The 22868-nt window shown below is 49.6% G+C and overlaps 3 protein-coding genes across 3 annotated transcripts; 2 read left to right on the top strand and 1 right to left on the bottom strand.

Moving 5' to 3' along the window:
- The first annotated feature begins 6564 nt into the window (after positions 1–6564).
- Positions 6565–6948, top strand: LOC133930220 (uncharacterized mitochondrial protein AtMg00810-like). The gene has a single exon (XM_062376884.1). It carries the CDS (start codon positions 6565–6567, stop codon positions 6946–6948), a length of 384 nt encoding a protein of 127 aa, XP_062232868.1.
- A 7385-nt stretch (positions 6949–14333) lies between these two features.
- LOC133931166 (pentatricopeptide repeat-containing protein At3g29230-like) lies at positions 14334–16492 on the top strand. The gene has a single exon (XM_062377980.1). The coding sequence runs from the start codon at positions 14337–14339 to the stop codon at positions 15804–15806; it is 1470 nt and encodes a 489-aa protein (XP_062233964.1). The 5' UTR covers positions 14334–14336; the 3' UTR covers positions 15807–16492.
- Positions 16493–18236: 1744 nt separating this feature from the next.
- On the bottom strand, positions 18237–20254 carry LOC133930219 (uncharacterized). Its single transcript, XM_062376883.1, has 3 exons — positions 19419–20254; positions 18796–19348; positions 18237–18743 (listed from the first exon to the last, which is right to left on the bottom strand). The coding sequence occupies exons 1-3, from the start codon at positions 20252–20254 to the stop codon at positions 18237–18239; spliced, it is 1896 nt and encodes a 631-aa protein (XP_062232867.1).
- Positions 20255–22868: the final 2614 nt, after the last annotated feature.

Genomic DNA, 22868 nt, shown 5'->3' with positions numbered 1-22868 from the left:
TAATGAACTAACATAATAGCACATGCAATTGTGTGGCTAGATTTAAAAAGCAACTGTAATTGTTGCAATACTCTGATACATACAATTTTTTTTGTGGGATTGATACATCTGATTATATTTGTTACACAACTATGATAAGTCCAGTTAATATATTCTTTTATGATCTATCATACCAATATAGGTTGTATGATTTTTTTGTGTTTTTATCTATTAATAAGGTAATTTTCAGAATTTTATATTTGTCGACAATTTGTGAACCGTCGATCTAACGAACTTGTTGAAGAAATAGATGATACTTTGAGTAGACGAATCACAGGGGAAGACACAGGGGGGGGGGTTTATACAGGTTCGGGACTTCTAGAGGATAATAACTCTACGTCATGTTTATCTAGTATTGATTGAGTATGTTACAAAGCGGTATGTGGTTAGTCTAGATGGATCTAAACCTAGTCATCGGCTTTCTTGCTCAATTTCTATTGGTGTGTATCTCTTGTCTTTGTTTTGAGTCTTATGGCTCTCAATTGGCTTGGCTTTTCCTCCGCAGGGTCCCTAGCTTCCGTATATATGGGGGGCGTACATTCTCTAGAGTGTTTATTTCCATTTTTGACATAAATTTCCCTGTTTATGGATCCTCTGGGCAATGATCCCTCTCCCGAAGATAGAGATATGCTCTAAGAATTACGGCAAACCCTGTGGTGTTCAGATATGATAGTTATCTAGTAGTCATCATCATGTCCCTCACCAGTACGTGAAATGATGTTTCGATAGGTCAAGTATATGACCAACAAAGATAAGTTTTTTGTCCGACCATATCATCGAGCAGGACTTGGGTCCTTGATTAGAATGAAGCATCTAACCAGGTTTTCTGGACTCTCAGATCACTTACTCGGGATTCCAAACACCTCCGAGTTCTCAAGCGAGTCCTCAAGGAGGTGTTCCATCCAGGTAGATTTTCTAGTCAGTCCATAAATATCATCTCGTCCTTGCAAAGGTACGAGGGAGATATGACTCATCGCTGGCCAAGCTTGAAAGTTGAATTGTTGCAGTGAAATTTTGCATAGTTGTGAAAAGATTCCCTATCATGAGCGTGGAAGAGCTGTTGTGTCGCCTTTTCGATTGTACTCTGTGCACCGAAAAATCCAGTGGATAAATGGGTGCACCAGCGACTGTCTTTTTATTTGTGCGAGATAGTTGAGAAGACATATCCTTGATGGCCGTGCGTCTCCTGGGCGTCCGCGGCTCATAATGTAGCTATGTCTGAAATTAATGCTTGGGAGACGAAGCAATGTGTCTCTTGACCTGTTGGCCTATATCAACCCCTAGGTGTTGGAGCTTGGTTGCATCAAATCTAAACTCCAATCATGGAACCTCCTCCTTCATTTGAATATACTCATTCATCTACTGACTATTCCTCATCCTCCCCCTAGAACTCACCCCTTACCCCGCTGTCGTCTCCCACCGAATTTGATTCAGTAGTGGAGGGTATCTACGTCACCTCTGATAAGGAGGTTGAAGAGAAGGTAGCGACTCGCAGCGTCACTATTAAAGACAGCAAGCCCTCGGTGTCTCCAGTCCAAGATGAAGTGGACTGGGACTTCTTAAAGGCAAAAATAGAGGAGGAAGAAGCGATGACTAAGCTGGAGGAAGAGGAAGCATTCAACAACGTCGCTGTTAAAGATGGCAAGACGTCAATCGCTTCATTCTCTCGGTTTTTGTGTTATTTCGGCGAGGACAGTTGGAGGGAGTAGCCGAACATTGACACTGAAGATGAAGGTGAGGAGCCAACGCCTCTACCAAACCCTATCATCGTCAAAGATGTCGATGATTGTGCGACAACACTAGTGAGTTTAGCAAGGGTCCGAAGCGTCGATGACCCTATCCTCTTCATTGGCACCGATGGTTGGAGAGAAACAAGGAAGGCTCTCCTTCCTCTTCGTCGATTATATCTTTTAGGACTCATTGTAATCCTCTTTTCCTTAGCTTATCTGTAAAAGAGCTCAAAATCTTATTAAATGAAAGGTTCATATTTCTACTGCAATGCATGTGTATGACCGCGAATCTTCTCGTGAATACAAGGAAATTTCAAACAAGTGTTCTGCCTTTGTTTCTTTTGAGTAGGTTAGGAAGATTTTTGGGGTTTCTTCGGAATGTTCATCGCGATCACCTTAGGTCAGACTTCGAGTGGAAAATGTCTTATCTTTTAGGCACTTTGGGAACACGATAAGGTTTTCTGCGGTTCCTAAAGACACTTTTTCCCTTTTTGATAGAAATAGGAACTTGGTGAAGTTATCAATTGCAATGAATAGGAACTTAAAGCCCCCAAGCGTTTTCGGGAAAGGCCCAAGAATATCCAGCTCCCAAGTCATGAATAGCCACGATAAGGGGATCATCTGTAGGGCTTGAGCGGGTTGATTTACTCTTCTGCTATGAAATTGATAACTCGTACTATTTATTACTAACTTGTCCACATCATAGAGAGCCATAGTTCAATAGAAATCCTGTCTAAATGTCTTTTCAACCAGGATTTAGCAGGAAGCATGAGCTCCACACACCCCCATGGATTTCTTCGAGTAGTTTTCTACCCTGCTTCTGAGAGATACATTTCATGAGTACTCCATGAGTGCCTCTTCGATAAAGAATGTCGTCCACCAAGGTATACATCTTGGATCAACGAGAATTTTGCTCGATTAGTGCATCGCCCTCAGGCACAACTCGATCTTAATGGTACTTGCAGGTTAGGTCCATCCATGAAACTTCGCTTTTGAGCTAAGCCACGAGTTCCCTCGTGACTCCTTTTGGGGCGTTGGTCCCTGGTGAACCCCCGAGCTGGTTATAGGTCTCGTAGACCACCACTCCTTCAGACATGCTCTCTTATCATTTCACATACAACTTCGAGAGTTTCTCTATGAAAATCTCGACTTGTCCTAGAGATCGTGATGATGCTAGGTAGGCAAAACTATAGGTGAGGCAGTTGTCCATCCTTGGGATATGCTTGACCACGAGTCCGACGAATTCCTTTTCTAGCTTCGTCATCTCCACGAGGTTCCGAGGTTTTATAGTCCTTGCTAACTTACTTCACCACCAATTATGAATCCCCTTTTGCAAGTAAGCGATGAATGCCAAGAGCAGAAGCTACTCAGAGTCCAGTGAGCAAACCCTCATATTCAGCAATATTATTTGTGGCTGAAAAATCAATCTACAAAGTGTATTGCATGCTTTCTCCTATTGGAGAGATCAATATAATCCCAACCCCCGTGCCTTGAAGCGTGAGTGATTCGTCGAAAAATAAAGTCCATACATCTAACAAGTTGTCGCGGTTATCCTGAGGTTGGTTTGCTTCTGTCCACTAGGCCACTAAGTCAGTGAGTGCTTGTGAAAATGCATTTAGCCCTTAATTGTAGTTTTGGTAATTAATAACAATACATATGAACTAACAATATTGTTGAGAATTGTTAGTAGGTTGTTTCATAGATGATGCACAAAAAAAAAATATGCATCAAGATGAATGAGCTTTAGGTGATACTCAGGTAAGTTGTAACAATACCTATAGACTAACAATTACGTTGATAATTGTTATTAGGTTATTCCATAATAGATGTATAGGAAATGAAGCAAAGATTCAATGAAGAATGACATGAGATCAAAAGAAATACATCATTTTTATTGAGCTCTTAGTGATGCTCATAAGAAGAAGGAGAAGCTCATGAAGATCGATGACATGCATGAAGGCTGAGTCACTTATGGAGACTAAATGATTAAAGGTATGAGATTATAAATTACGTTTTATGGACTAACTCATATACTTTATGCTTGAGAGTGAGTTGAGGTTAGATTCCATAAGAAGGCATGGGTTCAATTGAGATATTCAACATGCCAAGTTGGAAGATCAAGATCAAGACAAACTTAATGGATAACTTGTATGCTTGAATATTTACGGTTCATGCCTTGATGGTGAACAAAGTGAAGAGCATGAAGATGTCGGATATAAAGTCATTTTCTATGATAAGACGGTGAAGGGCAAACAATATTTGAGTGTGATGGACCATTTGGTGGTGAAGAGCAAGCAAATAGCTCGACGCCGAAGGACCAATGCTGTGGTGATTGGTGAGTGAAGGTTTTGCACCAATAAACCGTGCGATGTCATGGAAAGCTATGGGTGATTTGTCTCAATCACATGAAGATCAAAAAGGGAAGCGAGGATGAACATCATCATCATCCTTAAGTGAAGAGGTGATGACAAGTCTTGAAGATCTACGAGAAGCATCGTGACTTAGATGATGTGTTTGTCAAGTCCGATGGGATTGCTCAAGGTAAAGGTATAATTAGAATAAGTTTTCTAGTTTGCCGGTCTCAAGGAATTTTGTACAAGACCGGATTATAGATATGTTGCACTATCAAGAGGGACTATCGAAAGTGTTTCTCGATTATTGTGTCGAATGCTCAAACTATGTGCTTAATGTGGGATGTGTTTATGTTGAGAGTTTACTTTAGGAGTCCGATGCTGAAAGTGTTAAAGTGTCCAAATTGGATTTTGGAGTATTCCTAGATTGATCCTATGTATTTGAGATCTTGAATTCAGTAAGGATGTGTAGCCCTCTGAATAAACTTTCTATAGAGTCCAAAATAGCTGAAATTGGACTTTGATATAAAAAAATATCACCATTTTTTAAAGGGTCGATTGTGCTAAACTCGGAAGTTTTTGATGGTATCTGGAAGTTCCGGATAGCCAGAACATCTAGATAAGCTCTGAGCATGGGTGCTCAGTTTGGGCTTTTAGTTTAACCTGGAAGTTTTGGATTAATCCGAAACCTCTGGATTAATTCTAGACTGGGGTTCTCAGGTGCTCTTAATGTATGGACCTAAAAGTTTCGGATGGGTTCAAAACTTCTGGATTCTAGTGATCTTTATTCGGACCCTCCAGATGGAATTCCGGGTTGGGATCCTCTGTTGCCTTGGTCTCGTGCCAACTCGGAAGTTCCGAGTTATACCTAAAAGTTTTGGGTTAGACCAGAAAGCTGTGTAACTGCTATTTTTTGACCGTTCGGATTCTTGGAATCCGAAGGTTTCAGGTTGTACACGAAAGTTCCTGGTTGTGCAGAATCGACCTAATGACTAGTTTTTCAGAGTGAGGTATAGATACCCCTTGTCCTCCTTCAAACTCCACTGAGCCTCTCGCCGACTCCACCATTTTTACTAACCTACCACTAGTGGCCACAAACAATTTTTCTCCTATAGGTTCATCCAATGGACGTATTATGTCGACCCCTGGTGTACTGGACGTACCCCAGACCGTGTCATCACTGCCACGCGTGGCCCCTGGCGACACCATCGTGCTACGCACGGTTCCAGACGGTTCCACCGTGTCGCGTGCGCCCCCTACCAACTCCACCGTGCCACGCATGGGCACTAGTGTGACTCTCGCGCCTCTCCAACCTCAGGCCTCTCTACCGCGCCACGCGCGGCACCTAGAGACTCCATCATGCCACGTGCGGCTCCTTCCGCGCCCCTGCCACGCGCAACCTACATCCCATATGCTGATGTCCCACGGGCGGCGTCAGCAGACCCGTCGCACCTGCCACGCGCGGCCTCCTCCGTGAATCCCGCTCACACGCCTTTATCAATCATGATCTCGCCCATGGATCCAGCACCTCTCGTGGTGTCTCCAGCGGCGCCCTTGCCAATTTCGCCCCTGCCAATTGGTCATCACATGACCACTTGCGCCAAATCAGGAATTACCAAGCCAGTGGATCGCTTGAACCTCTGCATCGTACACACCTTCGTTGTGCCCGTTCCTTCGTCATACCATGCTGCACTCATGGCACCACAGTGGCGTCAAGCAATGGTCAAGGAATATCAAGCACTCGTTGACAATGGTACTTGGAGCCTTATGCCACGTCCTGTCAGCGTCAACATCGTGTCTGGAAAGTGGATTTTCAAGCACAAGTTCCACTTCGACGGATCATTAGGTCGGTACAAAGTGCGATGGGTCGTGCGTGGTTACTCACAATGCCCAGGCATCGACTTCGATGGGACCTTTAGCCCCATTGTTAACCCGCGACAATCCGCACTATACTAAGCATTGCCGTCTCCAACGCCTGGCCCATCCATCAACTCGATGTCAAGAATGCTTTTCTCCATGGCACCCTTACTAAGACCGTTTACTGTCAGCAACCCAGCGAATTCGAGGACACCTCTCGTCGTAATCACGTCTGTCGTCTGCTGAAGTCTCTCTACAGTCTCAAAAAGGCCCCTCATGCTTGGTACCAGTGGTTCACCTCCCACATCCGCACTTTGGGCTTCTTGGCTTCACCATCTGATGCTTCACTCTTTGTACTTCTTGATGGTTCCTCCCTCGCGTACATTCTGTTGTACATCGATGACATTATTCTTATAGCATACTCCTCGAAGCTTCTTCACCACATCACCAGGCTCCTTCACGAGGAGTTTGCCATGACCGATCTTGGCGACCTCCACTTTTTCCTCGGCATCGACATCCATCGTTCGGCAGATAGCCTGTTTCTCTCCCAGAGATAGTAGACCATCGACCTTCTTCAGCGCGCAGGAATGGATGAGTGTCACTCGACAGCAACACCTGTTGACACGAAAGCCAACCTCTCCGCTTCAGACAGCGCACCTATTACCGATCCTACTGAGTACCGCAGTCTGGCCAGTGCCCTACAGTACCTCACCTTGACTCGCCCTGATCTTGCCTACACCATTCAGCAAGTCTGCCTCTACATGCATGATCTGCGCGAGCCTCACCTCCACATGATCAAGAGCATTCTTCAATATATTAAAAGATCATTAGATTATGGTCTTCATCTCTCCGCAACGTCAACACTGACATCTCTCATTGCATATTCAGATGCAGACTGGGCTAGCTACACCGACTCTCGTCGCTCTACCTTCGGCTATTGTGTTTATCTTGGTGACAATCTAGTCTCCTAGTCTTCAAAGCGACAAACAGCTGTTTCTCGCTCCAGTGCCGAAGCAGAGTACCGAGCCATTGCACATGCTGTCGCCGAGTGTTGTTGGTTTCGTCAGCTGATGAAGGACCTACATCAACCCATCCACCACGCCACCGTTGTCTATTGTGACAATGTAAGTGCAGTCTACATGATGTCGAACCCCGTCCACCATCGCCGCACCAAGCACATTGAGATCGACATACACTTCGTGTGGGAAAAGGTGTCTCTTGGACAGGTTCGCGTGCTGCACGTCCCCTCCAGTCATCAGTTCGCGGGGATTATGACTAAAGGGCTTCCCATTCAGCTGTTTGAGGAGTTTCTTTCCAGCCTGTGCGTTCGGGAACCTCATGCTTCGACTGTGTGTGTGTGTGGGGGGGGGGGGTTAACGTGCATATTCTTGTTATGGATAGGTATACCCACATTATTACTTTCCATCCTTAGATTATCACATTCCTTGTATATGGAGAGTATTAGTTTCCATCCTAGGCATTATCACCTACCTTGTATATCGGTATTTCTATCCTTTGTATATTTTACATGGCTATAAATATAAAACCCGAAGGCCTCCACCATTGTGAGTTGTGCTTCCACAATTCTAGCCTTCTACACTAATGATTTTTTGAAGGCGAACTTTTGATGGCTCAAATAACCCAGCAAACATAGCCTCAAATTCAGGCCATTTACATCACGAGCGCTTGGCAGGGGTGCTTGCGGATGGTTGATATTTTTTCCACGGTGGAGGTTCAGGGAGCGCCAGCTAAAGATGCTGTGCTTCTTCAGGTGGATGTGACGTCAAGCAAGGCAGCGAGCAAGAAAACAAATGTTCTGACACAGAAGGATAATCCTCTTCCGATGCTTGTGCCGGCTATGGGGTCTGGGCGAGGTCCTCCGGCACTCTCAAGCTCAGATGATCCTCAGGTCACCATCACAGCCAAACTGATGGACCAGGAAGGTCCTCGCCGAAGTGTCCGTCTCAATGCGGCTTCTACACTTGACAACATCGCAGAGGCGAATGAAGATTCGATGATCAAGGCTATGAAGTGGGCTGTTGTCCATAATTTGGACTCTCCGGCAAGGGCTACGATGGTGACGGACTTCTCCAAGTCACCACGATCGACTACCACCCCTCGGGATTCTAAATTAGGTACGCCACAATTTACTTATGGTTTTTCTATTGCTTCTTTACCTAATGACAAATTTACTTCTCTTTTGGTAAATTAGGTGTTTCTTTAGGTAGTTGTAGCAATGAAATAAACTTATCCATCCATGCTCTGAAACATGTACAAGTAGACAGAATGAAGGTGGCTACCAATTCCAAAGAAATGAATAAATTGCCAAATCACAATCTTTCAAAAGATTTTAACCCTTTTGACGGAAGTGATGACGAGGATGCCAAACCTAACGGTGCTCTACTCGCTCACTTGGTTAAGAATGTGCCAGAGGTCGATTGGGATGAGCGGAGCTAGGCACAAAAATATGTGACCTTATGGCTACTGCTAGAAAGTCCAAGTCATCCTCTAAGACAAAAGGACGAAAGGTCCCGAATAGCGGCAACAAAAAAAAAAAAAAAAATCCCAATGAAAGGCATCTTCTGGAATGTCAAAGGTCTCTCCGACTTGGCTAAATATAGGTACGTTGCTGATGGAATTCGGGAACATAATTTGGACTTTGTAGCCTTATTAGTGTCAGGGAAGAATAATTTGTCAAGAACGAATCAGGCTTGCCTTTTAGGTGGCGCTGATTTTGTTTGGCATTACCTTCCTCCTCGCGGCAGGTTAGGTGGCATTCTCCTCGGGATTAATGCAGCCACTTTATATCTGTCTCTAATTGCAGAAGGAGAATTTTTTTTGTCAAATTCCATCTAAGCAGCAAGATAGACAAATTTAAGTGGATTCTTATGGCGGTCTACGAACCAACGCAGGATGATTTCAAATCTAGCTTCCTAGCTGAGCTAGTGCAGTCCTGCCACTAGAACAACTTACCTACCTTGGTTGGCGGGGATTTCAATATCTTGAGAAATAGTACCGAGAAGAATAACAACAGGTATAATGAACGTTGGCCTTTTCTATTTAATGCTCTCATTGAAAGCTTTGATCTTAGAAAAATTGATTTAACGGGTTGACAATTTACATGGACAAACTCCCTTCCTAATCCAACATATGAAAAGCTAGACATAGTCCTAATTACTATGGAATGAGAGTCCAAGTATCCGTTGGTTTCTGTACATGCTCTGGATAGAGGTGTTTTGGACCACACACTATTGTTGCTGGACACCAGAACGACGGCTTTTCCAGGGAACCAGAAACAATTCAGATTAGAACTTAGCTAGTTAACTCGAGTTGATTTTAATGATCGATTGTTGGAAATCTGGAATAAGCCGGTAAAAGGACGTAACCACACCCAACGTTGGAATAACAAGATGAGTGCCTCACGCAGACATCTCCAGGGTTGGGCGTCCCACACCAGCTTCAGTCCATCATAGATGAATTGGATATTGTTGCCGAAGTATGAGGACTGACCGACATTAAGAGAGAGCAATTGGCTCAATCTAGAGATCGGTTGGCCATACTTCTTCGTGACGAAGAACTCAAGTTGTATCAGCAGGCAAAGGTGACAGACGTCTTACTTGGTGATAATAATACCAAGTACTTCCTGATGGTTGCCAATAGAAAACATAGGAAGAAAAGAATCTTTTACCTAGATCAAAAGGAAGGTAAAATCGAAGGAGACACCGCTCTAAAGGCCTACATAACTAAATATTATAAGGGCTGTTTGTTTGAGCTTTTCTGAAAAGTTGTGCTTTTGGCTTGTCTGAAAAGCTGCTTTTGGAAATAGGCTGTTCTACAACAAATATTTGGTTTATTTTCCTTAGAAGCAGGCTTCTGGAGCCAGAAGCCACTTCTCCAGAACCCTGTTTATTCTGACTTCTGGCTTCTGGCTTCTACCAGTAGCAGAAGCAGAACCAGAAGCAGGAAACAAATAGGGCCTAAGTCTTTGTTTGGGCCACATGAGGAAAATTCTTTCTCTCTTGATGAGTCAAGGAAAGAGGACATCCTTCAGGTCTCAGAGGCGGAGAATCATTTCCTCAGGGCACCGTAGGGAAGGAAGTTCAGGATGTTGTGTTCGATATGGAACACAATAAAGCGCCTGGTCCTGATGGGTTTCTGTCAGAATTTTACCAAGAGTTTTGGGATGTTATCAAGTTTGACTTGATGAATTTATTCCAGGAATTATATGTGGTTGAACTGCCATTATTTAGCCTAAATTTTGGGGTGATAACTCTGCTGCTGAAAATTAAAGAGGCAAACCGGATTCAGCAATATATACCTATTTGCTTGCTGAATGTTAGTTTCAAGATCTTCACAAAGTTGACCACAAATTGGATAAATTTAGTTGCAGACCATGTGGTTAGTCCAACTCAAATTGCGTTCATGCGAGGATGAAACATCCTAGAAGGAGTCATCATCTTATATAAAACTATTCACGAATTACATAGAAAGAAATCGAGTGGTGTTATTTTTAATGTAGATTTTGAGAAAGCCTATGACAAGGTCAAATGACCCTTCCTACTACAGACTCTTCAGATGAAAGGATTCTCGTCCAAGTGGATCACTTGGATTGAAACTTCTGTCTCATGAGGTAGTGTAGCCATCAAAGTGAACGATGATGTCAGACCTTTCTTTCAAACGAAAAAAGGACTCCGGTAGGGAGACCCACTTTCACCGATGTTGTTCAGTATTGTTACGGACATACTTGTTGTTCTTATAAAAAGGGCCAAAGCAGACGGGTTAATAGGTGGAGTAGTGCCTCATCTTATAGATGATGGTATCTCTATTCTACAATATGCCGATGATACGTACTCTTTATGGATCAGGACCTTGAAAAAGCTCACAACATGAAGTTACTGCTTTGTGCTTTTGAGAAACTATCGGGTCTTAAGATTAATTTTCATAAGAGTGAACTATTCTACTTTGGTGACACCCAAGCCATGTTTGAGCAATACATCGAGCTTTTCGGTTGCGGTATGGGTGAATTCCCTTTGTGATACTTAGGCATTCCTATTCATTTTAGAAAATTAAGGAATATTGATTGGAAACGGGTCAAGGAATGGTTGGAGAAGAGGCTCAGTAGTTGGAAAGGAAAGTACATTTCAACGGGTGGGTGACTGACATTGATTAATTTAGTGCTTAACAGTTTGCCTATGTATATGATGTCCTTTTTTGCTATTCCAAGGGGGGTGCTTAAAAAACTTGACTATTTTCGCTCCAAGTTCTACTGGTAAAGCGACGAACAAAAGAAAAAAATACTGGCTTGCAAAATGAAACATTTTGTGCTGACCCAGAGATCAAGGGGGTCTAGAGATTCAGGATCTTGATATGAAGAATATTGCATTACTCAGCAAATGGCTTTTTAAGTTGCTCATGTCTGGTGGAATGTGGCAATAGCTGATTCACAATAAGTACCTAGGCTCTAAACCCTTATCATAGGTCCAGTGGAAGCTAGAGATTCGCACTTCTGGGCCAGCCTTATGAAGGTGAAGCGAGATTTTCTATGTTTCGGAACCTTCACTATCAAAGATGGTACCCATATCTGTTTTTGGGAAGATCAGTGGTTGGGAAATACACCTCTGCGAGAACAGTATCCATGCCTTTACAATATAGTAACGAACAAACAAGATATGTTAGCAGAAGTCCTCCGAACTTTCCCTCCAAATGTTTCTTTTAGAAGGGATCTTATAGGGCCAAAATTAATTGCGTGGAATACCTTGCTTTCTCGAATTGCTAATATTGTGCTTAATTAGGAGCAAGATGAGTTCCGCTGGAACTTAACTCCGAATAGGCGGTTCTCGGTGAAATATCATTATCTTGCCTTTGTACATAGTGACGTTCCCAATCGTAATAAACGCATTTGGAAACTGAAGGTGTCCCTCAAAGTCAGAGTCTTCCTTTGGTACCTTCGCCGAGGTGTAGTGTTGACAAAGGATAACCTATGTTCGGTACTTGGTTACGGGATATCAGGAGAGAATTGAAACAGAAAGTTCTGTTGGGGGCAGTTGTTACTTGCTGATCACTTTGGCTATGCAGGAACGATATTGTGTTTGATAAAAGAAATATTTCATCTCCTTTGCAGGTTATGTATATTTGTACTCACTGGCTCCGTATCTAGGCTATATTACAGAAGCCGGATTCACGGAATACGGTTACAGTGGCATGTCAGCATTTGGAGAGGGTGGTCAGGGAGTGTTTTACCCAGATCTATAGGTGGCGGCCTAGTCGAAGGATCAGAGCGCCTTATCATCCCCTGTTTTCACCTTTGTAATAATCTTTTATGTTTTATCTTTTTCTTTTATATTGTGTGCATCTTGGTTAGACAAAGGCTATGAGTATTCTCAATCTGATTGTATCACCTTAATCTCAATCTGATTGTATCATGTTAATGTAATTGTTTGAGTCCAATAAAACTTACTTTATCTTAAAAAAACTGTACATGCCCTCAGGTTCGAAACAAACGAGTGATCAACGCGGCTGATGCTAGTAACGTTCAGAGGTTGCAGGGTCGGTTATGCTCTAGAGGCTGAAGCCATAGCCTGTGTCGACTGCAGCTGTGGGTGTTAACCACCTGCTTGTTGAATGTGATGCAAGTAACTTGTGGGACGCTTTGGAGGGAGAAGCAGGCAATGGAAGTCAATCGGTTATTACCAGGAGGCTCGCATTAGTCTTGGAGCTGATTTTTGCAGGGTTTCAGTTGAAGATGCTCTCTCATTTGCATTAGTCTAGCACATGACCTCGCAAATGTTGGTGGGCACATATTTGACATCATGATTTCAAATACAATGGTGTCGTTTTATAATTTGCCTTATGAATTTGACACGTAATTTTAAGACAACTTAACAAACAACTTCTAGTATAGATTTCCACTTTATAGGTTGTTTAGACATTCTTTTAGAAATAAAATATGCTATTTAGTGTACATGCATACAACAGTTCAAATAATTGTATGCAAAATTAAAAAATAACTCAAGCTGTAGCCAATCTAGTGCTCTAACATTGGCTCAAACCATAGTTTAACATAATCAACAAATTATGTGTCATTTACTTCACTCATACTCTATCTACAATCTTTAGTTGGCCGCAGTGGCGGAGCTTGACCAAACAAGTGGAGGAGGCCGGTCTAGTAATTGAGCTCTAAATATCAATAAACAATAGCTAAGATTATCCATCCGGCCAACTAAATGGTGTTTCTAGGAGAACCTTACTTTATCTACAACCGAAACTTTTGTTTCAAGCTATGTTGCTATTTCACCTGTTTTGGTGAAATCAAAACAGAATGATACTTTTTATTCATGTGTATATATTGTATATTACAAATCATTCGTGCAAGTCAGTCACCCTCACCCCTGACTTGTTGCGTTCACGCGAGCCATGGCTCAACTCTGCCAATCAGTGCTTTTCTTGCACCGGTGCTGCTTCGCTACCCTCCGCTCCACCTTGTCTCATCACCCTAGCAAGCGTAGGCAATATGCCTAGATTAGTGTCGACGGTCATGCATCCACCTCTGCAATATCCGGGATCACCTCTGCATGACTGCGTCCATGCAACATTATCAAGTCTTTTTGACCCTTTTGCAAGGGTCCCCCATTATCAAGTCAACTGAAATATATATGCACCCCATGGTTTGATTGATGTCACCACCTTGCGCTTTCACGTCTCCGTCTCTGCATCTGGGGCTTTGCGTCCACTTCTACATCTTATATTGATTCCTGTTCTTGCTTTCTTTGCGCATGCTTCTCGTCGTCTTCTCTTACGTTCGGATTTGCACAACATGCATGCATGCCGATCTGATGTTCCTTTGTCTCTTTCATGTTTTCTTTTCCTTCTGTATTGTATTTTGCCGACCCCAAGCGTGCCACGACAAGCGAGAAGGCCGCTCGTGAAGCCCATGATCGTGTTTTCCTAGAGCTCGGCCGGACTGGTGGACGCGGAGACGCCTGCTAGTGGACGTGCGGAAGAAGGTGATCTCGGTGCAAACCGGGTGGACCATCGTCGTGGCAGAGGGCAACCTAGCCGCGCTACGAAATTCTTATTTAGCGTGGACGTGCTTCTTACAAAGTCGCCCTAACTTGGACCACGAATTTTTTTCTGAACGATAAAGGTCTAACCGTTCTAGAGAGGGTTAGACGTCTATTCTTATAATTTTTTTTATTAAACATCTATTTATTTAATTATTTATGTTAGAATATATATATAAACTCTATATACGACGTGCTCAGGAGGAATCGAAAAGAAAAATTACCCTCTTTTCTCACCTGGCACTGAGAGGGTTCGCACTTCCCAGCACCTTTGCGGAGGCAAATTATATCCAGACTGGATGGGACGGCCCAACCGTGCAGAAAAAACACCGGTACAGCTGCGGATGCTTTCGCACACCCGCACTGCCCTGCTCCGCGCGGTCACGGCGTGCCCCGGCTGCCGCGAACAGGAGGCCCTGCACTGCCTCGTCTGCAAGCTGGGCGTCGCCTCCGACGTGATCCTGGCCACCGCCTTGCTCACCCGCTACGCCAAGCGGGGACTCCTGGTTCCCGCCCAGAGGCTGTTCGACGAAATGCCGCGCAGGGACTTGGTCGCCTTCAACGCCATGCTGGCTGCGCTCGGCGCCTCCGGGAGGATCGCCGACGCCCGGGCGCTGTTCGACCGAATGCCGGACAGGGCACCGGCCTCGTGGAACACCATGATCACGTGCTACTGCAGGGCCGGGGACCTCGCCTCCGCCAGGGATGTCTTCGAGGCGAGCCTCCGCGCGATGAGCAGCAGCCTCGTGTCGTGGAACGCGATGATCGACGGGTACTGTAAGGCCGGGCTGATGGACGCCGCCCGAGAGCTGTTCAATCGCATGGGCTCCTCGTTGCCGGATGTCGTCACCTGGAACACGATGATGGCAGGGTATTTGCGCGGTGGGGACCCCGCCACCGCTGTCGCGATGTTCCACCGGCTGATGCACATTCAGCAGGATGAGGGGGCGCAGAAGCTGAGGCCCACCACGGTGACCATGACCACCGTGGTGACCGCGTGCACGCAGGTGAGGGACTTCGCCCTGGGCAGGCAGATCCATCTCCGCATCCGGCAGCAAGGGACAAGGATGGACGCTGTGCTGAGCAACGCCCTCATTGACATGTATTTCAAGTGCGGGAGCGTGGACCGCGCGCTCGAAGTCTTCCGCACCATGCCCTGCATCCCCAATCTCTTCTGCTGGAACACGGTGATCGCGGGGCTCGGGGTGAACGGCCGCGGCGAGGACGCCGTCAGGGCGTTCCACGACATGGTCGAAGGAAAGCGAAACCTAACCATGGTCAAGCCGGACGCGGTGACATTCGTGGCGGTCCTGTCGGCGTGCAGCCACTCCGGGCTGGTGCCCGCGGGCCGGAAGCTCTTCTCCGAGATGCTGCCGATGTACGGTGTGCAGCCCCAGACCGAGCACTACGGCTGCATGGTGGACCTCCTGTGCCGCGCTGGCCACGTCGACGAGGCCGCGCGGCTCGTGCAAACGATGCCTGGCCGCCCCAACGCCAAGGTCCTGGGAAGCCTCCTGCTCGACGCCCGCACGGAGCGGGGGGAGGACGGCGTGAGGCTGAGCGAGTGGGCGGCGAGCCGGATATCGGAGCTGGACCTCTGGGACGGCGCCGCGTACGGCTTGTCCAACGTGTACGCGTCCCTTCAGAGGTGGGATCACGTCGAGAAACACAGGAGGGAAGTGCGCGCGGCCGTGAGACACGGGAAGGGCCCGCGCCACAAGCAGCCCGGTCGTGCGAGCTATGATCTTGCTAGCTCCGGCACGAACTGAACAGCGGCAGCCGCTCTGCTGATTGGGAAGGAAACATGACGCGTCATCCCAGACCAGGGCGCGTGCCCTTGTGCTGTGGTCCAGGCCGGGGGACGGCAGCAGGGGCACGCAGTGGCAAGTGTCCCCTCCCGTACAGCCGGATCGGTTCGATCGATCGCCAGTGACCATACGGCATAGGCATGGCTAGATCAGCATGCAAATTTTGACTATATCAATGGGTAGAGTCAGCTCAATATGATCGATCGGCCGATCGTATTTGTGTACTATCAGTATCTCCAAAATGTCACCATTGGCTGGCCGGATCACGCGGACAAGCCGGGGAAGAGGCCTGTGATAAGCGCGTCCTTTGTTTAATTTTTGCCACCACCAGACACTAATCGGACAGAATGTCCAGCTGGCCGGCGTGCCAAGTACCATATTAGTACTACGGCAGCACAAGTTGGAGAAGAGTGTCGCCCTCGGATCACCAAAGCTATCTTATCCTGACTCAGTTGACTAGCATCCATTCTTGCATCCAAAGGCTCGAGGGGCAGGTGATGCAGACAGTAAAGTATCCGTTCTCATCTGACATTTCGCGTTTGATTGGCTAAGATGTAGTGGCGGAGTTTAGCCCGAAATTCAGAAGGGGCTGGTGAAACTAAATAGGGTGTAACTAGATTATAGAGATTAAATTAATAAAATATGAGAGATTAAATTTAAAATACACTATAAAATACAGAAAATTTATTAGGTTAGAGGGTCATAGCCCACCTGGACATAACAATGCTCCGCCCCTGCTAGGATGAGTCATGGTGCATGGCCGCAAAAAGGATAGAACACGTAACAGTAGAACCACTGGCATCATACTCGCGTGGTATCACTCCCCATCCTGCAAAACCAGGCAGGTGAGTGGTCATGCGTTGTCACTAATCCAAATGCTTAGCAACAACCGAAGCCTAGTAGCAACCACAACTTATGTGTATTAAAGCATTTCCAACAGCTCTTCTAAAACTCATCTCCTATATTTCTATATAAGAGTTCTTATATAAAAGATTCCTCCTTTGTATCTCCTTACTCTTCAATAAATCCTCTAAATCTCATCCCCTATTTATAGATTAGTGCATCAGTTAACTGAGATCGCTTGAGAGGCCAAACATAATTCTTTGCAAGACCCACCTGACGGCCTCTCTCTCTTGTCTCTTTTCTCCCCACTCATGGCTCTCCCTCATTTCTTTCTCTCCCCAGATCGCGAGTAGGAGCAACAACCCACCCTCCACCCGTCCCCATCGCCTGAGCTCATGAGAAAGAAGTTCACGGCGAGTTCCTCCACTACCTCTAGCTGCCTCACTGTCCTCCCTATCGGACCCGAGCTCAACGACCTCTTCTTCCTCTTTGTTGAGCCGTGTGAGCACCCACCATCGATCTTCTCGTTTTGGCCCTCCTCCGTCCAAGCCAAACGCACCACGAGAGTGCCCACGAGCTGGTGAACCTCCAGCGCCCCTCCCTTCTCTCTTTGGGTCATTCTCATCTCCAGCATCATAGCTTCAAGTGCCACCATCTTCGGGGCCAACATAGGAGCGATGGGGTCACCGATGTGTTGCACGCTACCATGCGGGAGTGAGCTGTGGCCACATGGTGCGGTGAGAGACCAAGCTGGGGCTGCGCGCGTGTCGGTGACATGGGAACCAGGGGTCCTCGAGTCCCGATTTCAGGACAGCAGAATACCACGTGACGCTTTCCCTCGGGGACTATCTCCCTGAGGTCCGAGAAGACCCAGTTCCGAGAGGGGTGCTCGGGGCCATGAACAGTGGTCCCCGGGTACCCGAGTTCCCCGAGGACCCGAGAAGGCAGTTCCGGGAGAGGGCGTCCGGGGCCACGAACAGTGGTCCCTGAGTACCCGAGTTCCCCGAGGACCCGAGAAGACACAGTTCCAGGGGAGGACGCTCGGGGCTATAAACAGTGGTCCTCGAGGACTTGAGAATCCCCTTGCCGGTGGACCCCACAAGGGCTCAACGGTGAGGTGTCAGCTGGTGAGAGGCCCGATGCTGCATTTAAGAGGGAGCGTGGCCTGTCACTTCCAACCACTCCCCCCACACCTGCTGTCAGGCCCTGCCACTACCTGGCAGGGAGGCGTGGGGGCATTTAATGCGACGGGTCCCATCGCACGTCATCCTGTGCGGTTTGGAGATATCGTCGCTGGGCTCAAGGCATATTGTCTGCCATCCTGCTGTGTCAGGCCTGCTCTGATCGGGCGGGCACGAGGGGTTGCTCAGTGATTCCTTGGGCCAGAGCACGCCCCTCCCGGGTCGCCAGCTCCTGCACGGCGTCAGGAAGGGCCTCGAGGCGCCGGGAGATCTCCGCGAACCCAAGGGCGATGTGGCATGTCGTCTCCTTGTCCAGCGACTGTTCGCCCATGAACACGCGCCCGAGCCCGGCCGCCTCCACAGAGTCTCATGCCTGTTGAAGGATGTCCTGCATCATCAGCTTCACGTTAGTCCGCTCGGCGAGGACGGTCTCGAGCTCGCCCTCTGCGTTCTTCAGCCGGTCCTCGAGGCTGGCGCCATCGGCGGCGCTGGTAGGGACGCCCCTCGCGGTCGGGATCTCCCGGCGTTGGGCAGCCGCCTCGGTCTGAGCTCGCTCCAGCTGCTCGGCCCGGGTCTTGACGGCCTGCTCTCGGGCAGCCAAGTCGGCCTCCCACTTGGCGACCAGCTCCTCCCGGGCGGTGAGTGTTGACGATGCCGAGGCGGCATCCGCCTCGCGCCGCACGATCTGCTCCTCCCGGGCGTCAAGTGCCAGCGCCGTTATTTCGACGTTGGTCTCGTGCAGCGCGACCTGCTCCTCCCGGCGGAAGACGTCGGCGTGGCCGTGCTCGAGCTCGTCGTTCTGGCGGGCCAAGTCCGCCTGGGCAGACCGCACGGCTTCCTCCCTTCTGCTGGCCGCCTCCTCCCGAGAGACCACCTGCCGCTCGCGAGCAAGCAGCTCTGCTGGCCTTCTCCTGCGCGGCGACGACCTCGTTGCGGGTCTCCTCCAGCGCCTCCCGCTCCTTGGCCACCTCGAGCATGGATTTCTTGTGGGTCACGCGGGCCGAGACGATGCGGGTCTCCAGCAACTTCCGGGCCTCCTCTAGCCGGCCCCTCTCATCGACTAGGGTGGCGCGCTCTTTGTCAAGCTCGAACCGCTCTACCACCACGACCACTTCAAGCCGCCCGATGACCTCCCGTGCGCTTCCCAACACCTCGGGGAGGGGTTCTGGGGCCTGGCCAGAAGGCGGCTGGGGGATGGGTCCCCTGCGAGCCCTCTCTGCAAAGGCGCTCGGGGACCCTGACAGCGACCGTGTCGACACCGCCCTTGTCGCGACCACCTCCCCGGCAGCTGTTTGCTCCTTCCTCGGAGGGCTCGGGGCAGGTGCGGTCGGCGCTCGCTGCTCGGGACCGGCCAGGGCCCTCGGCTCAGAGCTGGCCGGAGCCCTCGGCTCGGGGTCCGCCGGTGCGCTCGGCCCAGGGACAGGGGCTGGCCTCGGCTGCTCCGGCTGGTTCTGGCCTCCTGCGGAGTCCTTGGGTGGCCTAAAAAGAAAACAGGTTAGTGACAAGCCAAAATCTGGGCAGATGTGCTCGAGACAGAAAGGGAGCTTACGTGGTTTTGGGCCTGTGGTACCGCCACCGAGACTCCGGGATCCAGAAATCGGGGCTCTGTGGCTTCGGCCCGGGCTCTGCCTTCCTCCTTTTTGGGGGAGGGCTCTGGCCCTCGGGCCGTTGTGGTTCGGCCCTAGCGGCCGCCCCAGGGCCTGCCCCGGAGCCTGCCTCCGAAGGCTGGTCGGTCCGGCCGCCAGCCGTTGTGCCGCCAGCCAGGCTCTGGCCCTCAGGTTGCCGCGCCCTATATCCAGCCTCTGTCCCGGAGTCCTCTCCCGAAGATTGGCCGCCTCGGCCGCCCTCCGTCGCATTGCCTGCCGTCGGCCGTTGTCGCGGAGGTGACGGCGACAAAGATGAAGACAGCTGGGGGACGTATGCCAGGTGACGCTTCCCCTTGTCTCCTCGGGCCGTTGGCCTGCTGCCTTTGGCGGCGGCGCTCCGCCCTCTGTTGTCATCCACCCCATGGATGTGTATGGTCCCGGGGTTCCGGCGCCCCGGATGGTCCACCATCCCTTGGGCGTCGAATTCCATCAAGGACGCCTGTAGTGCCGCCCGGCCAGGGTCGGCGTAAAGCGCCAGCTCCTCTCGGGGCAGGACCGCCAGGGCAAGATCGTCGACGCCGGTCACCACATTCAGCAGGGCCGCCAGGGCCCCCTCATCGAGGTCCACGTTCGGGCTGATGTAGGTCCTCGTTAGGTTGCCCGAGCCGGTGTACATCCAGGCGAAGCGGGCACGCTCCCGCAGAGGGGCCAGACGACGGCGCAGGTAATCGGCGACCACCATCAGCGAAGTCAGCCCCGCCCGGCGCAGGTCATCGATGCGGTTCAGCACAGAGTGCATCCGCTCATCCTCCGCAGGGGCCGCCTCCCAGATCGGCCTGTGGGGCTCCGCCGGCGTTTGGGGCAGCGTGAGGCGGTCATGAGGACTGACGTCGATGTAGACCCAGTCCCGACGTCAGTCCTCCCATTTGCCGTGCAGCACCTGCGAGATGTAGACGTCGTCGAGCCCCTCCCGCGGGCGGAAATTGCAGCAGCCGACCACCTCCACCTCGTCGGATCCCTTCCTCTTCCCGGTCACTCGTAGGATGAAGAAGTGCCGGAACAACACGATCGACAACGACACTCCCGCGAACATCTCGCGGAAGTGGGCGAAGATCGCCAGGATCACCACCGAGTTCGGACTCAGGTGGGCCAGCTAGATGCCGAACGTGTCCAGCACTTGCAGGAAGAACATCGAGAATGGCGGCACCAGTCCGACGGCGACGAAGGACATGAAGATCATGATCCGCTCTGTCCTGCGCGTGGAGGGCGAAAAGTTCGTCGATGTCACCACCGACGCCTCCCGTTGGCCGGCAGGCACAATCAACTTGCGGACCTTCTCTGCCCCCTCCTCGTTCATGAGGCGGGACTTCGGCAGGACGTTGTTGGAGCTCGACGCGTCCCGGCGACCGCTTCCTGCCCTCGGCATTCTTTGGGGGTGGGGAGTGTGCTGGAGGAGATGAGAAGAAAGGTGCGCTGCGGGCTGAAGACAGAACTCCTGGTATGCAAGCAAGAGAAAGATAGAAGATGGCGATTGCAAGAGTGGTGTGGGAGGCAACGGTTCGTTCCCCCTCCCCTTTTTATATCGTGAGGATTTCAAACAGCACATTCGTCGACGCAATCTGCGAGGCGCATTCTCCTTGATCGGCGCGGTTGCCAGGCGCATCTCCCTTGATCCGCGCGGTTGCCAGGCGCACTACCCTCGATCCGCGCGGTTGCCACGCGCACCTCTCGCCTCGTTATCACTCCCCTCGGAAGTCGGAAGGACGCACGTCCTTTCGGTTTCCCCCCTGGGCCGTACCAAAAGCCTGGGCCGAAAAGACCACAAGATTTTGGCGCCTGACGACAAGCCACGTGGCACCGATGCTGTGATCGGCCTCGAAGAAGTAGGGCCCCATCCGCAGTCTCTGGGCCATCGCCTGCCGATGGGCCCTGGGGCTGCTGTCGGTGACATGGGAACCAAGAGTCCCCGAGTCCTGAGGCCAGGACAGCAGAATGTCCCGTGGCACTTTCCCTCGGGGACTATCTCCTCGAGATCCGAGAAGACCCAGTTCTGGGAGGGGTGCTCGAGGCCATGAACAGTGGTCCCCGAGTACCTGAGTTCCCCGAGGACCCGAGAAGGTAGTTCCGAGAGAGGGCGCCTGGGGCCACGAACAGTGGTTTCTGAGTACCCAAGTTCCCCGAGGATCTGAGAAGACACAGTTCCGGGAGAGGGGGCTCGGGGCCATGAACAGTGGTTTTCGAGTACCCGAGTTCCCCGAGGACCTGATAAGCCCCTTGCCGGTGGACCCCATAAGGGCTCAGCGGTGAGGTGTCAACTGGTGAGAGGCACGATGCTGTATTCAAGAGGGAGCGTGGACTGTCACTTCCAACCACTCCCCCACACCTGCTGTCAGGCCCTGCCACCGCTTGGCAGGAAGGCGTGGGGCATTTAATGCGACGGGTCCCATCGCACGTCATCCTGCGTAGCTTGGAGATATCGTCGCTGGGCTCGAGGCATATCGCCTACCACCCTACTGTGTCAGGCCTGCTCTGACCGGGCGGGCATGAGGGGTTGCTCGGTGGCTGCCCGGTGGGCCTCCCCTGCTGCACCCGCTAAAAGGTGGCATGATGACGATGGGACCGGTCGGGGACGTATTTTCAACTCCCCGTAACATCAAACTGCAGCCGCATGATGGTTGTTTTTCATTTATGGCTCATGGGGATTCGTGTCCTCCTTTCTAGGCACGCCAAGCCTCCCCGACGGGATATAAAAGGGGGAGCACACCCCGGAGAAAAAACCAGACCGAGACGGACTCAGAGAAGTTTGACAATTAACAAGTCACGAAGTACGAAGCCAGGAACAAGCTCAGAGAGATCGGCACTCCAAGACCGAAGCTCTAGACTTAGACAGAAAATATTGTAACACAAGAAATCCATAGAGAGGCATTCCCAGAGAATTAATAGCATACACACAGGAGTAGGGTGTTACGCTTCGTGCCGCCCGAACCTGTCTAAAATCCTTTGAGCATTTATTTCCTCTAGCATCCAATCATCCGTCCCGCCTGCATCCCACATACTCTCATTTAATTCACGTACGAGGTAGATTCAGAATCATCCCCCGACTGAATCTCAGGATCCCCGCTTGAGGAGTTCATCCTCCGACAGTGTGAGAGTGAGAGCACGAGTAGAGAGGGGACCAAGGACCACCCTTATATTTGGAGGATGAGGAGGCTGATTAGAGGAAAGAGGGAAAATAAGGAATCATATAAGGTATGTGTTGAAGAATTTTTTTTTTACCAAATTCTTTATATTTAAGCTGAAGATATCAGGATATTTGCTTATTTACCACTTAAAAAGTCATAATTACTGTTAAAATTGATATGCGGGACCCTAAATTTATGCACGTTGAGTAAGATGGGAAATGAGATGTCAGC

The sequence above is a fragment of the Phragmites australis genome, chromosome 10 (assembly GCF_958298935.1).
Source record: "Phragmites australis chromosome 10, lpPhrAust1.1, whole genome shotgun sequence".
NCBI classification, from domain to species: domain Eukaryota; kingdom Viridiplantae; phylum Streptophyta; class Magnoliopsida; order Poales; family Poaceae; genus Phragmites; species Phragmites australis.
This window is presented reverse-complemented; position numbering and strand designations above follow the sequence as displayed.